The following is a 14,348-nucleotide window of genomic DNA, read 5'->3' as shown; positions in this document are numbered from 1 at the left end:
AGACATACCTAGTTTGCCAGGTAAAACATAATAATAGTATTAAATGATTTGATTGCGTAAATAGATTTTGCACCGCGCACTTTAACATATATAAGTTGACTATTACAAATTGTTTTAAACTATTGAAGAATATTATAAAATTAAGTTGTCCTATACCATTAATCATAAATCTGTATTATATTGTACTTTCAATAATCAAATATAAAAGAAAATTAATGTACCTATTATTATTATTTTTTCGAAAAACATGGTGCATGCATCAATGTTAAGTACAGCTGTGTAAATCTCTATTTTTTATTTTTATTTTATAAAATATGAAAACTTCATGAAGATGACCAATTATAATACGTTGAAAATTAGAATTAAGAATAACGTGGGAAATTTTCCACGAATCTTTATAAATGAAGCGAGCTTAAGCTTTAATTTCATTTATTTCCTTCTATAGTTCTTATATCTCTCATAATTTTCGCTTCATCCTCGCAGCACCAATCTCTTGATTAATTATTCTGATAAATACAGTTCTACGCCATCCCCCGGGTCACGTTGAAAGCCTCACTACCTCCCTCGATTTTTCTTTCATTTATGCGTTTCAACTTTGAGTTGCAGTGAATTAATTAGATTGAATGGAGAGAGATTTCATGGGGTTGACTGTAAAACAAGAAATCCTTGAAGAACCGGCCACGGATCCAGCTGGTATGTAGATACTCCCTCCATTTTAATTTCGTTTTCCTTACTTTTTTTTTTAATTAGTCTGCTAAAAAGAAAGTATCTTTCCTTTTTTTTGGTAATTTTTTAAACTTTGACTTTCCATGTAACATGTTGAAAACTAAAAGAATATCGAAGATTTCAATTTTTTCTAATTTATTTTCGTGAAATCAATATGAATCTGTTTGACTCCATGCATGCGGATTCTCAAGAAACTAGTTAAACCCAAAAATGGGTATTTGCATGTAGGTCAAAACATATGGTTTAAATCTTGGTTTGTGGAATATTGATATTAGAAATATTGTACTGGAAAATAAAGAATGTATTTTTATTTTTATGATGTTTGTTGTGCTTGTGAATACTATGATTTTGGTGTTATATTAGAACGTTGGATTCCTTTCAACGTGATTTACTTTTGTATTTTGGCTGAGTTGGGTATAGTACATTAGTAACATGCACCTCTGAGCTACCTTTTTTTTTTATTAGTCTATATAGTTAGGTAACACAAATTATTATAGGATTTAAGTTATATCATACAAATATGTAGTGCATTTTAAGGATTGCTATTACTAAGTTAATCGGTTAAAATTAAATTATAGGCGATTACGGATTATCTCTTTTGGTATAATTATTCATGAGTAAATGCCATTTTTTTTATGTAACTTATGAATCCTTTATTTTTTTGTTGAACAAATTGAAAATTTTATGAGAAAACATTAGATAACAGTTTAATGTTTGGCTCATAAGGTTGAAAACTATGAGTCTAACATAAGATTCAATTTAAAAATTTATGTGACACTTTTCTTTTGTGAGAGTCCAACCATTTAAATTTGACTGGGAATTTGCGTATGAAAATCTTCATTTTTTAAAAATGAAATTTATATATTTGTAAACTACATAAAAATGTCTATAAGTCACAATAATTGATAATTCAAAATGTTTAAAAGATCTATGAAAAATTTATGGTCAAAGATAGACTTGTTTAAATCTCAAAATTTTAAAAATGCTACATAAAATGAAACTTAGAGAGTAGTAAAATACACGTCTCCTTATGTTTCCCTTATTTCTAATATTCCCTTCTATTTCTAAAAATATCTAAAATCCCTTATTTCTCTCCTAATTCTAAATTATTTTATAATGTATCCGAGCTAATTTTTAATGTATCTGAGCTAGTTTTTAATGTATCCGAGCTACATATTATGTATTCGGTTTATTTTATAATGTATCCGAGCTAGTTTTTAATGTATTCGAGCTAGTATTCGATTTGTTTCACTTTTCAAGGATTAATGTAATTACGAATTAAATAGGAATAAATTGTAATTTCATATAAAAACTATGTGATTCCTAAAATTTATACTTAAATAAACTATGGTGCTATACCCAAAACAGGAATTAGCAATAAACAATAAACAATTACGTCTTGGCCACCAGTCCACCACTAGATTTAGAATGTAGAACAAACACATAAAATATATTTATTTCACTCTTTTGACCAGATCTTGCTTTAATTATAATTTATTACCTCCCATCAGATGCACTTAACAGGCTAATTTTAAATTCCACAGACATGTTCAGCCCCTCTTCTTCAGCCATACGTTGACAAATATTATAAGAAAATATAGAATTAGCTACAAAATTTATCGGTAATTTTTAATTAATTTGTCGTTAAAAAGTTTTGAAATAATTATTTTTCTTATAATTTATCGTTCTAAATGGGATTTGTAGAGAATTTTTGTTATTTAGCTATAAATTTTTATCTGTGCCTAATTCTTTATTTTCAAATATCAAGAGCGCATTGGATTATTATTCATCTGAGTAACATTTATCAATATTGATTAAAAGGGGAAATGACATAGAGATGATTATATAATAACATTAGTATATTGTTTGATGGGTTGGCTCTTCATCTATCTATTCTTAATGTGTATTGTTGGCTGTTGCCCGATTTAATTACTTAACTCCTGTTTGATGGAATTTTGTTCAACTCTATGGCGTTCGGGTTATTAATTTTGTGAGATATATGTTATCTTTCATCAATAAATAATTCTATCAATCAGAGGTTGAACAAATGGAAAGAAATCACTTTGCATAGTTTACCTTCGTTAAGATTTGAACCTACCATAGGTTACAGTTACACCCTTATGTATGGTTGTGTTTAATGCAATTAGTACATTGATTCTCATGATAAAGAGTTAAAAATTTGAAATTGGTATTTCTACAATAATTAGTACCTTTTTTTGTTTTTTAAAAAATAAAATAATATCAGGTCACTTAAGAGTGAAGTATAGCCTATATACATAATCTTCATTTCACAATGTAAAAAATAAAGTATATATTAAGATGGTATCTTATTCTATTGTGTTACCTATAAGTTAAAATTGTTGTAAAAGTAGTTTTGGTTTTAAAAGGTGTGAATAAGTTTTGATTTTTATGAAAAATTGTGACTTTTATGAAAAAATGTGATTTTTTTTGGAGAGTTTTGACTTTTTATGAAAAATTGTGACTTTTTTGAAGAGTTGTGACTTTTATGAAAAATTGTAACTTTTCTAAAGGGTTATGACCTTTCTGATGAAGCACAATAAACATCCGTTCACACTATCCTTTGTTGTCTATAAATAGAAGAATTTCTTCTATTTTTCAACAACAAAGCAACCAATTTCTGGACTTCTTCTTCTACTACTAAATCTAGTATTCTAAGTGTACTTTACTATCATTGAGTGGTTTGATGAAATCGTGGTTTTAGGTACCAATACACTGGTGGGTAAGATCGTCCTATCTTGGAAAGATATATTCCATTAACCTTGGGTACTTGATGGAAATAATTTCCTTAAGGACACACTGTATATTCAGTGAACTCGATTTTTTTCTTTGAGGAAAATTATTTTGTATATTATTTCTAATCTGTTTCAAATCCTCTATTTTCTTTACTAGTTTTAAGTTTCTGGTTTTGTATATACTATTTAAACTTTGTTGTTTCTTATCAAATTCTTCAAAACTATTATTCTAAGTATCTTAGAAATACAGGATCAACAAGTTCGGCAATGCATTGGTCATTTTCCAACAAAGCTCATCCTCAATACCACCTATCTTTCAAGGGCCAAGAGAATAATAATAATAATAATAATAAGCCTAAGATTGGTTTCGAATCACTTGCATCGGCTGGATTGGTGACCATAACCACAACTACTGATATTGTTGATACAATTCATCGACCATATAGTACTCAAATTGGTGCACATCATGTTCCCACACACAATGGTGTTGTGGGCACCACTGAATTGAGGTACGTTAATAAACTCGATTTAAGAAAGTATGTTTCATTTTATATGACACAATAATGACATTTTTTATAGTCGTAATTAAAAAATGTTTGTACTGTAGGAGTGCACCTAGAACTTCACCAGGACCTGCTCAATTGACCATGTTTTACGCTGGTTCTGTCTGTGTTTACGACAATATTTCACCAGAGAAGGTATATCCTATAGACACAAATCATCAATTTTTTTTGTTAGTATTTGATTTTAATCAGAAATTAATTATTCTTCGATCGATATTTTAATTTCAGGCTCAAGCTATTATGTTACTTGCTGGAAATGCACCAATTAGTACAACAATTCGAAATTTTCCTTCTCTTGATCATAATAATAATAATAATACGAATGAAACAACAATTATCAGATCAATCAGAGTCCTAAAATCACCTTCTAACACAACAGAAGTTTCCAAAATCGAATCTCGTCAACCTCCCAGCCATAATTTATCAGGTACGTATAATTTGGGCGTGGTTTATGAGGCAAAAGATTTTTTCGGGCACAATAATGATAGCCTTTTTGTTTGTTTTCTATAGCTGTTCCTCAGGCTCGCAAGGCATCCTTGGCTAGGTTCTTGGAGAGACGCAAGGAAAGGTTAGAGTTTTAAGTTTTATGTACTGACGTGTCAACAATAGTGATAGCACTATTTTAATCGTTGTGATATCTGACAAAGCATATTTCAGGGTAGTGAGTGCATCACCATATGGAAATGGCAAGCAAAGTTCACAACATATGATGAACTTTACAATAAACTCCTCAGGTTCCAGTACTCCACTTCCTGCTACAAATTAGTGTCTCAAATATTGAAGACCATGCATCACAAAATAATTAATGTTGAAGATTGTAGTAATTTTCTTTCATTTTACCTAGATATGACATTGATTATTAATTATTATAGATGTTTTTGTCCTTGTAATTGTGATAGGTAGGGAGCTAATTTCATCCGAAAATACTATATAGGTGTTTAATTTGTAGTTTTTTTTGCTAGTGTAATTAAGAGAAGTTCTTTTTTTCTCTTTCAAAGTTATGTTAATTCTATTGTTCTTTATCTTTTTTTTCATAGGATCATGTTTGTGTAAGATAAACTCAATTCTAATATCACCGCCAGTTAAAAGAACTATATATTTTTATCAGATTATCAACTTATGTTTATCAAAATTTACTTGTAATTACCTAACAAGTGGTCTGGTTATTAATCATCTTCTATAATAATTAAGTTCATTTTCTTTCTATAGTTTTTTTTTAAAGTCAAGATGCATATGTAGGAATTAGGATTTTCTTTCTATAAGTTATTATTTGTTCAAGAGGATCTTCTTGAATTTTATTTCAATGTTATAATTAGTTACACTATCTTAGTTATGACTTATGAAACATGGCATTGCAATCTAGTATATATCATTTTTTTGTTAAGATGAAAATAATATTCCCTTATTTTTTTTAACAAATCAAGCACTCATCAGAGGTGAATGCTTTTTCTATTTTTTTCGTATAAAAGTTTGAATAAATTTCTCAAACGTTCACTCAAGATATAAAATAATAATAAAGTATTAAAATTGTTTTGTTTTAAAAAAAAAGTCATTCAACGTATGACATATCTTAAAAAATCACGATTGGTGGATTGTGAACTAAGATTCTCCAGAAAGTGGAAATTCTTAATTGGCATTTTAAATTCTAATTTTTGATTTGGTTGATGTCACTGTAGTAAGATATTTCCAGGTAAACTGCCATCAATAAAATAGTTTGACTTGGACGGCAAATTAATATATAAATACAAAAAGTCATGTTGATCTATAGTTTTTTGTCGATATATTTGTGGAGTTAATTGTGCTAGTCTTTTTTTCCCCTTTGATCACTCCGAAAAATGCGTTTCTGTCAATGGTATCTCCCTTTTTTCTCATACTGAGAATATTACTTTGTACTCCGTTCAAAGGCGAATTTAAAATATTAATTATATGACTGTTAAATTCTCATGTAATTAATAGATTCTCAATATAAATACAGTATTCATGCAAAAGTTACTGAATTTTCGAGAATTATTTTAGTTGTTGGATTCTCAATGTAACAACTAGTTTTAATGGAACCTCAATATAAATATCTCCCTTCTATTTTAATTGTCGGTTTAGTAGTTTTTTTAAAAATATTTCAAAATGTGAACAGTTAATTGACCACATATATAGACGACCTGGTCTATTAGAATATCTAATAATTTTGATTCGTTTGTTAATGCTACAATCAATGTAGAGCTAGATCGTAATTCATGATGCCACTAAGATTAACAAATAAAACTATACATATTCCATTTTGGACTTATTCTATGAATTTGCTTCTATATATGACTACTACTTTTTGTTCAAAGCTATTTCAAAGTAATTTTGACTTTTGACCAAATCATTATGTTTAAAATCAGACCAACTTATTGAGTTAAAATATTTTGAGGTAATTTTATGTTTTGATTGATCAACTAATTGAGATGTTGGAGTGGTTCAATTAGATAACAATCTCCACATAAGATTGTAGAATTTGTTATTTGATTGAGCCGTGCCAATATCACATGTAAGGAAAATAACATACCTCTTTTTATGATAACCTTTATATATTGAGGTTTTGGTTCATTTTTATGGTGCTATTTTGATTCAATTTAACATCCTTTTCTTTAGTTTCTTTCACATTTTTTATTTATAACTCTTTTTGTTCTTACGTGGTTTGTGAAAGGGCTAATTTAATTGTTTTGGATGTACGTAGTTGTGACCTAATGGATGCTTATTTGGCGTATGGTGCACGTGTAATATATGCACAAAAAATATTTTTAGTAAATATACTTGAGATCTATTATTAAGATTTTGTATTAGATCACTATAATTTCATCAAACCGTTTGGTTAAGGATAACATGCATGATTATATTCATTTTTCTACGGCCCTTAACAATATTACTTGTTCATATATATATATATAAAAGAAGTCTGTATAAAAAAAATTGTCATATTAGAATATTAGGGCAGATTGATCCTAGACTCGAGGCTATCGGCTAATCTGTTCGAAGACCAAGTCATGTAGGGGGACTGTGATGTCAGAATTTTCTTAGGCTGAGGTAAGAAGAACCAACGTCTCTTTGATTTCAATTCAGCCACGTATCATAATATAATTTGTCTGTTTATCAAGCACAAATTTCACCTCATACAAGAAGATCTTGTTCAAAGAGGTTTAATTCAGTTTTTCCCCCTTCTAGATGTTTATAAATTCAATATTATCATTCATTCTTTTAGAATAATAATAATACCTATAAATAGAAAAGACTCACGATAGGTAAGTGTTATAAATATGGCTAAAATCATTTGCCTAATGGACTAGAATTAAGCACTCATTAAATCATATATAATTAAGAACCACAATTCCTATTAACAACATATTTTCGAAGTTGTTGCCTTGCCTTAAAATTCATCATTTTTTCCCCTCTTTTGCATGTAAAACTCCATATCCCCCAAGAAATACACAAAATAGGCATTACCTTAACAATTTCCTCTCTTTCTTCCTCTCCTAATTAGGCAGCGCTAAGCTCCTTTATTAAGAAGATCATTCAAATGTAAGTATTAATTATCAACTTTTATTTACATATGAAAATGGATTTTTTTTTTCCATCTTCTTCAAATAATTGAAATTAAATTTCTTTTTTTTCTCTACTTTTTCTTAGAATTGTAATTGGATCCAAGTCAATTTCAATAACAAATTGGATTGGATTCTTTCTTATTAAAGAGGTTCCTAATTCCTTTTACATGATTTGTCATTCGTGATAAACAATGGCGAAATAAAAAGTTCTGATAATCAAATTCAAAGAATTTTAAAATGTCACACATGGAATTCTTTTCTAATTTTTTAAATTTATGCAATATATTTTTTAAATCCCCTTCCTCTTATTTGTGTTAAGAAATTCATTGAATATGTATAAATTGTTAAATACAAAATCCCAGAATATAAAAGAATTAAAATTTCGAATCATAAATTGTAAATTCTAACTCAGCTAATATATATGAAATTCTTCTATTCATACTCCTAAAATATCTAAATTGTGACTATTTTTTCTAATATATATACTTGTTTTTCCATCTTTTCAGATTGACTAGAGGAAGAATTTCACTTGGTAGGGAAGGTGTTAAGGAAAAAAAAGTAAAAAAAAAGATTTTTTTTTTCTTATTAATTAAGTAACTGCTATATTACTGTAATCAATAAGTTTTTTTTTTTTCTTTTTGAAAAAAAAATAATATAAAGAGGGGAGACTATATTTTGTTTAAGCAGCAGAGGAAGGAAGAATAGAGCAAAATCCTTAATGGACAATCTTTTTGGTCTTTTAAGGATCAAAATTAAGAGAGGCATAAACCTCGCTGTACGTGATGTCCGCAGCAGTGATCCCTATGTTGTTGTCAAAATGGGTAAACAGGTAGGCAGACCTTTCGACGAAAAATTACATTATTTATATATGATTTTTTTTTTATGTATATCAGTATATATATAGTTGTACTTTAAAGCCCTTATTAAAATTCTGGATCCGCTACTGGCTCATTCCCAATTAGATTGGGATTGAATGTCTTATGTTTGCTTGCATTTGATTGTTTCCAAGATTGAGTTTTGTTTCCTCTTTTGTCCAATTTTTTTATAATTCTATCTCAATATGTGTATTTTTTGTATTTCTTGGGATGTTGGGTTGGTTTGGTTTCTTCTGGTTATGATTATCTATGAAATTGCTTTTTTTTGTTAATCTTATGAAATCATTGTTTATATGGTGATGGAGATGTATTATATATGATGGTTTGATCACCCCATAGCTACTCTGTTGACTGTTATAATATGTTGTTTTATGAGTGGCAAATGGATTGGTTGATACCATGTTGTTCACGTATTAGTTGTGTGAGACTTTTTTTTTTTAAATTCGAAGTTTAAGAACCCAAAAGTGTAATATTTGGGTCTATCAACTTGTACGACAAAAAAAAGAAGCCTCAAACAACTAGTGTCAGGTGCGGGAGGTATAAAATAAAGTTTTTCTTGTTAGTTTTCTGAAGAGATATTTTAATTTACTTACTTTTGGATCTTTGTGCACTAGAGGCTATAATCAATTATGTGACATTTGAAGATGTTAGTTTTAAAGTCTTGTATACCAATTACATGAAGTAAAAGATGTGATTTTTTACCATATAGTAGTTTCGATGTTACATTAACATTTATGAGGATGGCCTACCATATGTGGTTTGATCGTGCTTCAACATTGTTTTCTTGTCAAAGTCCGGTTAAGATGGTCCTGTAAGTCATGACTTGTGAAAAAGGGGTTGAGGAAGGATTGTTGAATTCTGTAGTGTTTACAACTTTACATATTTCTATCCACCTTTAGGGTGTGTTAGGTAAGAAGGAAAACTTTCCTACTTATTTTCTTGTGTTCGGTAGGCAAGCAAAAACTATTATCCTCAAACCATTTATATATAGTTTAAGCAAATACTATGGGAGATGGGGATGAGATCTATGGGGGGTCGGGGTGAAGATGAGGTATGTTGGAGGGTAGGGAGGACACAATCAGTGTGGATTGTCACTAGTAGAGCTTGTTTTTCCTCATTTCTAAGGAGCTTGTTTTCATAGAGAACATATTTTCCAAAATATTTGACCAACCGAACATGGAAAAATTGAAAAATCGAACACACCCTTAGTCTTTGACTTCTAAAAGGTGTGGCAGAGGGGACTAGTAATCATACAAAACTAAGGCCAACTTTCAGTGTGTTAGTGTGCAGTCCTTATTCCCAATCCTTTTGGTTTTGTAGATTTTAGAAGTTTGGTGCCATAAGAAGTGCTTGAGTTTCGGAAAGTAGATAAAATGGACTGGATGTAGTCTTTATCTCTGTATTGTAGCCAATTTTCGGCAGGCAATAAGCAAAACAGGAAAACGGGATATGTTCTTCGTGGATCTATGAAAATATTCTGCTTTGTAAACTAGTAATTTTAGGTGATTGCTTATAAAAACAAAATGTACTATGTAATGTTAGATGTTTTTGCTCTTCTATGATATCTACGTCCTTTTTACTTTTGGAAACAGCTATGTAATAGATTGCTTCTAGCTTTCACGTGTCTTCAGCGATCAGTCCTTGAGTTTAACAAGTATAGTACTCCTGAGATAGTATAACAGTTTGAATGATATTCTTTTGCGCTTGGAGTGAGGTATATATCTGTAGTTTTAACCCTTGCTATTTTAATATATTGGGATTCAGAATGATGTTAAAAGGTCCAGCTTTCTTTTTCATGATGAGAAAAGATGGGATATTTTAAATTAATTGCTATAAACCATTTGTGGACTGTTTAGAACTTACAAAACTGCTGTAAACATGCAACATAAGTCACAAGCCCCAGCAGCTTGACAGCCTAACCTGTTTCGTTTAGATTCCTCTGATCTTCCAAAAAGAGCAGCTGTGGTTTTATTGATTACATTCTCAGTTTACTAGTACGTAATGCATGCTTCAGTCGAAATATTAAGCTTTATCAAATGAAGGATTATAATTTATATAGAAGCTATTGTTGTAGTGAGACAGAATCAGATCACACATACATGTAGCAATTTTTTTTACTCTACGCTCTTGATAATGTATCTTTCTTGTGAGTAGATTCACAAAATCTCGGACTGTTGCAATCTTTTTCCTATTCTATATAGTCTTTATTGATCACTCTTGTCAACTTATGCAGAAACTGAAGACACGAGTTATAAAGAAGGATGTTAATCCTGAATGGAATGAAGATCTTACCCTTTCTGTTTCAGACGCAAATCTTCCTGTTAAGCTGGTAAAGTTCATTACTTGCTGGTGATTGTATAAGATTAAACCTATATGTTCCTTTTAGGAGTGCTATAAGATAGTCCTTTACGCGTGCAAATTTTTCACTTGTATTGTCCTGATTTTGCATTTATGTTTGCTTTCAGACTGTATACGATCATGATATGTTCAGCATGGATGACAAAATGGGAGATGCAGAATTTGATATCAAACCGTTTTTAGATGCTCTGAAAATGAACTTAGATTCCCTCCCATGTGGCACAGTGATCACAAGAGCAACGCCGTGTAGGGCAAACTGTCTGTCTGAAGAGAGCAAAGTGACATGGCAAGACAACCAAGTTGTGCAAGATATGTGCCTGAGATTGAGAAACGTGGAATGTGGAGAGGTCGAACTCCAACTTCAGTGGATCGACATTCCTGGCAGCAAACGTTTATAGAATGCACACATCCAGTTGCTGTCTTCTGTTGTTTATTGTAAGCTGCTTCGCCCCACATCCCTTCTAACTCTTCATGATATAATCGAGTTTAACATATATAGGCCAAAATTGATAAATATGCCTTTGTACTCCACACTACAGAAGGTCTGCACTCTGCACCTTAGTAAAATGTGATTTGAAACATTCTATATTTTGTGTAGTAATTTGCTGGAATTGTTTTAGTTATATATATGGAGCTACAGATTATATAGTTTAGTTATACTGCTTATACATATTTAGCATGCTATGTCATTCTTAAATAAAATATCATCATATACATAGTTATTTACAAAACAGACAAGTTAAATACCTAAAAGATATGGAATCTAAGGAATAATCACAATTTCAAAAGTGAGTCTATTGTGAAAGGTTTAGATGCATTTACATTCTTTAACACTAATAATCTGTGTGGAATGTCTTAGATTGTTTAGACTCTGAAAATATCGGCTTCTCTAAAAGCAATGCGTTTTCAGAATATTTGATATGGATGCCCAACATTTTTGAAGAGCCGAACAACATAGCCAAATTCTGTCGATTGGACTAAATCATATATAGTTAAACTTTTCTACAACAATATTTTACCAGGCAATATTTCCTTTGGAACCAACTTTTGATATATATTATATTTTATGTTCTCTAAAACAACATTTGTAAGAGGGAAAAAAAAAATCAAACCTAAGCATCAATTATTGAACCTATGCATGTAGATGTAGGCAACTATTTTTATAACCAAACACCGCCAAAAAGCTGCTTTAATATAACTTTTATATACAACACTATGTAAATAAACAGGAAAAAAAAAGAATCACTTTGTTGCAACTCTGCTTTTCATTTTTTTTCTAAATGTGGGACAATGGACAAACTTTTATGGTGGATGAGTGACATGTTAAGTGAATATAGAGTAGGGGTGGATCCATAGATCGATTACGATTTACATGAATTCAATAACTTTTATTCAAAAATAATACATATGTATAATAAGAAATCAATTCAATATATGTGACTATTTGTTTGTCAAACCAATTATTATTATTGTACTAACTAGAAATTTTCGTAAAAACTCATAAAACTTCAAATTTTGAATTCTTTCCGGGGAAGTAAGGGCAGAGATTATGCATATAATAAAGAGATTCCCAAATCGTGTATAATATAATAATTTGTGTCCAAAGGGTTGGTTTCTTGGATCCATCCAATCGTCTCTTATACGTTATTATATATATATATATATATCTGCACGGCCTTACACATCTTGGAAGGGCTAGCAGATATAATAATATAATATATAAAAGCAGAATATTCCCAAAAGATAATGGAGAAATTTATAAGTAGTGAGTGTGATAAATAAAAATGAGGAAGAAAAATATATTAGTTTTCTTGGATCTTGTTTTGTTGTTTGTGAAATTTATCTTTTTAATATTCAAAAACATGAATCATCAGGGTGTGAGGGAACAACTATTTTTTTTAAGAAAAATTTTATCATTGCATTTTAGTGTTTGGATCTAAATATGAACAACCAAATGTTTCCAAAAATATAGTATACGATACTCCCTCCGTCCACTTTTAATTGTTATGGTTTCCTTTTCAAAAGTTAAACGATAAGAACTTTTTGACTAACATTTTACGATATATTTTTTCATCATATTGATATGCAAAAAATGTAATTTATAGTACTTTTCGTATAATTTTTGAATATCTAAATTTTTTGTTTAAAATATCAAGTTAATATAATTTAATTTAGCTTTAAAAATTATTTAAATTGATTTTCAAAATGCTCAACCTGATAATTAAAAGTAGACGGAGAGAGTACGTTAGTTTCAAATATTTGAACATATAGTGGATTGCACTCTGGAATACTTGGTTGATTTACACATATGTTCGATTTTTAAAGCTACTGTTTAGATTTCATTTCTTAAAATTATGTGAATCCAAGTTATCTTTCAATTCACAGAATGATTGGCACTCTTATTTTTCTCTTTCAGTAATTTTATTACATATACTGACATATTTTGGAGTCAAAAGGGAAATTTTTTTTTATCAAAAATTCTAAAAGGGTATATCAAAAAAAATTTAAATCAAAAGAGCAAATCGCTTCTGACCTCTAACACAATATTGATGCCGTTACTCCGTTAAAAATAAGGCATCGAAGCACTAAGACATTTGTGAAGACGACAAACAAATTGAAAAATATCAATTGTATTATTTTATTTTAAAGAAAAACAGAAATGATGATAAAAATGTATGACTCTTTTGTCATTGGAATATGTACCCAAGAAAGAAGACCACAAAATATAATATTCTCTTGATCCAATGTTAAGCTTTTAAACTAAAATATTCAGCCACTAGCCTACCAATAATGTAGGAAAGAAAGACTTAAAAATTCAAAATGAACATCACTCACATTTCTCCTAATAATAATAAAATAAACAAAAAATACAATCTTGCTCATGAAAGCTGAATTTTACTCATAAGAGCACATGGGGAAATGATAATTTTTTTTAAAAAATATTAGAGATTTAATAAATATTTATGATTTTTTAAATTTTAATTTATGTGATGTTTGAATGAAGATGAAGTTTAATAATGAAAAGACAAACTTTAAAATTTTATAATCTAAAAAAAACTATAAATATTTGTGTGACTATAAATTATCTTATTTAAAATAGAATCAACAAATATCAAGTTCGAAAATAACTTTTTATTTTCATACATAAAATTACTTCTTTAATACCTGATACTACAATTTTGGACAATAGATTATTCAACTAAATGTCACTGACTTAAGTAGACATGGTACGTCTAAAGTGCAACAAAGTAACTTAATATTTTTACACTATGGGCTCTTTAGGGTGAGGAAACACAATTATTTCAAAATTGTTATTTCTGTTAAAGAATGACAAATGTCCCACATAGGTGGTTAGTGAGATGGGTGGACTCCTTATAAGGCTTGGGCAATTCTCCTCCATTTGAGCTGGCTTTTGGGGTGTGAGCTAGGCCGAAGACCCAATTTAACTTGGTAGCAGAGCAGAGTCTATCTCACTCGATGTTGGGGCCCCCAAAA

At 29.6% G+C, this 14,348-nt stretch overlaps 2 protein-coding genes across 2 annotated transcripts; both read left to right on the top strand.

Annotated features, from left to right (window-relative positions):
- The first annotated feature begins 462 nt into the window (after positions 1-462).
- LOC125874344 (protein TIFY 6B-like) lies at positions 463-4,870 on the top strand. The gene is made up of 6 exons (XM_049555220.1): positions 463-693; positions 3,730-3,988; positions 4,087-4,177; positions 4,271-4,469; positions 4,553-4,610; positions 4,700-4,870. Exons 1-6 carry the CDS (start codon positions 624-626, stop codon positions 4,806-4,808), a joined length of 786 nt encoding a protein of 261 aa, XP_049411177.1. The 5' UTR covers positions 463-623; the 3' UTR covers positions 4,809-4,870.
- A 2,562-nt stretch (positions 4,871-7,432) lies between these two features.
- LOC125873196 (protein C2-DOMAIN ABA-RELATED 4-like) lies at positions 7,433-11,519 on the top strand. The gene is made up of 4 exons (XM_049554090.1): positions 7,433-7,597; positions 8,127-8,449; positions 10,729-10,824; positions 10,961-11,519. Exons 2-4 carry the CDS (start codon positions 8,339-8,341, stop codon positions 11,249-11,251), a joined length of 498 nt encoding a protein of 165 aa, XP_049410047.1. The 5' UTR covers positions 7,433-7,597; positions 8,127-8,338; the 3' UTR covers positions 11,252-11,519.
- Positions 11,520-14,348: the final 2,829 nt, after the last annotated feature.

This window comes from Solanum stenotomum, chromosome 8, assembly GCF_019186545.1.
Source record: "Solanum stenotomum isolate F172 chromosome 8, ASM1918654v1, whole genome shotgun sequence".
NCBI classification, from domain to species: Eukaryota; Viridiplantae; Streptophyta; class Magnoliopsida; order Solanales; family Solanaceae; genus Solanum; species Solanum stenotomum.
The sequence above is the reverse complement of the archived record's forward strand: the minus strand, read 5'-3'. Positions and strand labels throughout refer to the sequence as shown.

What these genes read in the sequence shown, in the direction of transcription:
- LOC125874344 (XM_049555220.1), top strand. Translation starts at nt 624, where the DNA reads ATGGAGAGAGATTTCATGGGGTTGACTGTAAAACAAGAAATCCTTGAA. An exon ending in ACCGGCCACGGATCCAGCTG is followed by an intron (nt 694 to 3,729) that starts GTATGTAGATAC and finishes TTAGAAATACAG; the next exon opens with GATCAACAAGTTCGGCAATG. An exon ending in TTGGAGAGACGCAAGGAAAG is followed by an intron (nt 4,611 to 4,699) that starts GTTAGAGTTTTA and finishes AGCATATTTCAG; the next exon opens with GGTAGTGAGTGCATCACCAT.
- LOC125873196 (XM_049554090.1), top strand. Translation starts at nt 8,339, where the DNA reads ATGGACAATCTTTTTGGTCTTTTAAGGATCAAAATTAAGAGAGGCATA. An exon ending in TTGTCAAAATGGGTAAACAG is followed by an intron (nt 8,450 to 10,728) that starts GTAGGCAGACCT and finishes CAACTTATGCAG; the next exon opens with AAACTGAAGACACGAGTTAT. An exon ending in CAAATCTTCCTGTTAAGCTG is followed by an intron (nt 10,825 to 10,960) that starts GTAAAGTTCATT and finishes GTTTGCTTTCAG; the next exon opens with ACTGTATACGATCATGATAT.